This window comes from Corapipo altera, unplaced genomic scaffold, assembly GCF_003945725.1.
Source record: "Corapipo altera isolate COAL_440 unplaced genomic scaffold, ASM394572v1 60353, whole genome shotgun sequence".
In the NCBI taxonomy this organism is placed as follows: Eukaryota; Metazoa; Chordata; class Aves; order Passeriformes; family Pipridae; genus Corapipo; species Corapipo altera.
Window position 1 is genome coordinate 1 of NW_020886593.1, and position 1,006 is coordinate 1,006.

The window sequence follows — 1,006 nt, forward strand, 5'->3', positions numbered from 1 at the left end:
AGGAGGGAACCCCTCTCCCATCCAGTGCCCACCCCCCGGAGCCAATGTGCTCCTGGCCGGCTGAGAGCAGAGCCCCTGCCAGCAGTCCTGGGAGGGGTGTAGGGGGGGGCAAAAAGGGGGTACAAAGCCCAGAGACCCCCCCCCAAACCACCCCTCCTGGCTGAACCGTGCCTGCCCTGGGGCTGGGGCTGCCCCATCACCCCGTGGCCAGGCAGGTTCGCGCCCCCCCCCCCCCGAGCCCCTTTCCCACGGGAGGAGCGAGGCTGGGAGGGGGGGGGCAGGTCTGGGGGTGTGGGAAAGGGGCCCTAAAAACCGGCTGAGAGCCCTAAAGCGGGTACACGGTGCGACAGGGACTGAGCTCGGGGCCGGGCGGGGCTCAGAAGAGGAAGGCTTTCTTCTTCAGCTCGTTGCGCTTCCAGAGGGCCAGTTTGCTGAACTCCTCCGGGGGCATCTCAAAGACCTTCAGGAAATCCTCGGGGGACAGGTGTCTCTGTGTGGGGGCAGAGGGGTCGGTGACGGGGTGCAGGGACCCCACGTTGCACCCCCAACCCCCAATAAAACCCCTGGCAAGGCCCCTACCTCCAGCCTGGTCCTGTCCACGCCGGGAGGCAGCTTCACGCGGCCTCGGTTCGTCACCATCAGCATCTCATAGGGGTAGATCTGCGGGGGGAAAGGGGGGCATACATGGCTGTAAGACCCTCTCACACCCCCCTTCCAGCCCTGTCCAAGCCTCTCAAGGCCCCCCCAGCCCCGCTCACCTTCTGCTCCAACATGCTGGGCAGGGAGTTCCCTCTGTCCCTGCGCCCGCGTTGGGCGTTTTGGGGGGGGGCAAAAGCCTGGTGTCAGCCCAGTCCCCCCTCCCCAAAGGGCTGCTCTCCCCCACCTGAACTGATGCCAAGGTGGTGGGCTCCAGCCTGGCATGGCACAGCCCCCCTCCCACCTCCAGCTGGCCCCCGTCCCCTCTGGGATCAGTCCCGGAGGTGGTCCCGGTGTGTGTCCCCCCCCC

General features: G+C 67.5%; 1 protein-coding gene across 1 annotated transcript in view; it reads right to left on the reverse strand.

Annotated features, from left to right (window-relative positions):
* Positions 1-7: 7 nt before the first annotated feature.
* Positions 8-1,006, reverse strand: part of LOC113941264 (dematin-like) — a 4,820-nt gene continuing 3,821 nt past the window's right edge. The window contains exons 13-15 of the mRNA XM_027632420.1: positions 759-826; positions 580-660; positions 8-490 (exon numbers count right to left, since the gene is read on the reverse strand). Coding sequence (XP_027488221.1) covers positions 377-490; positions 580-660; positions 759-826 — 263 coding nt within the window. The 3' untranslated portion in view covers positions 8-376. The remainder of the gene's footprint in view (positions 491-579; positions 661-758; positions 827-1,006) is intronic.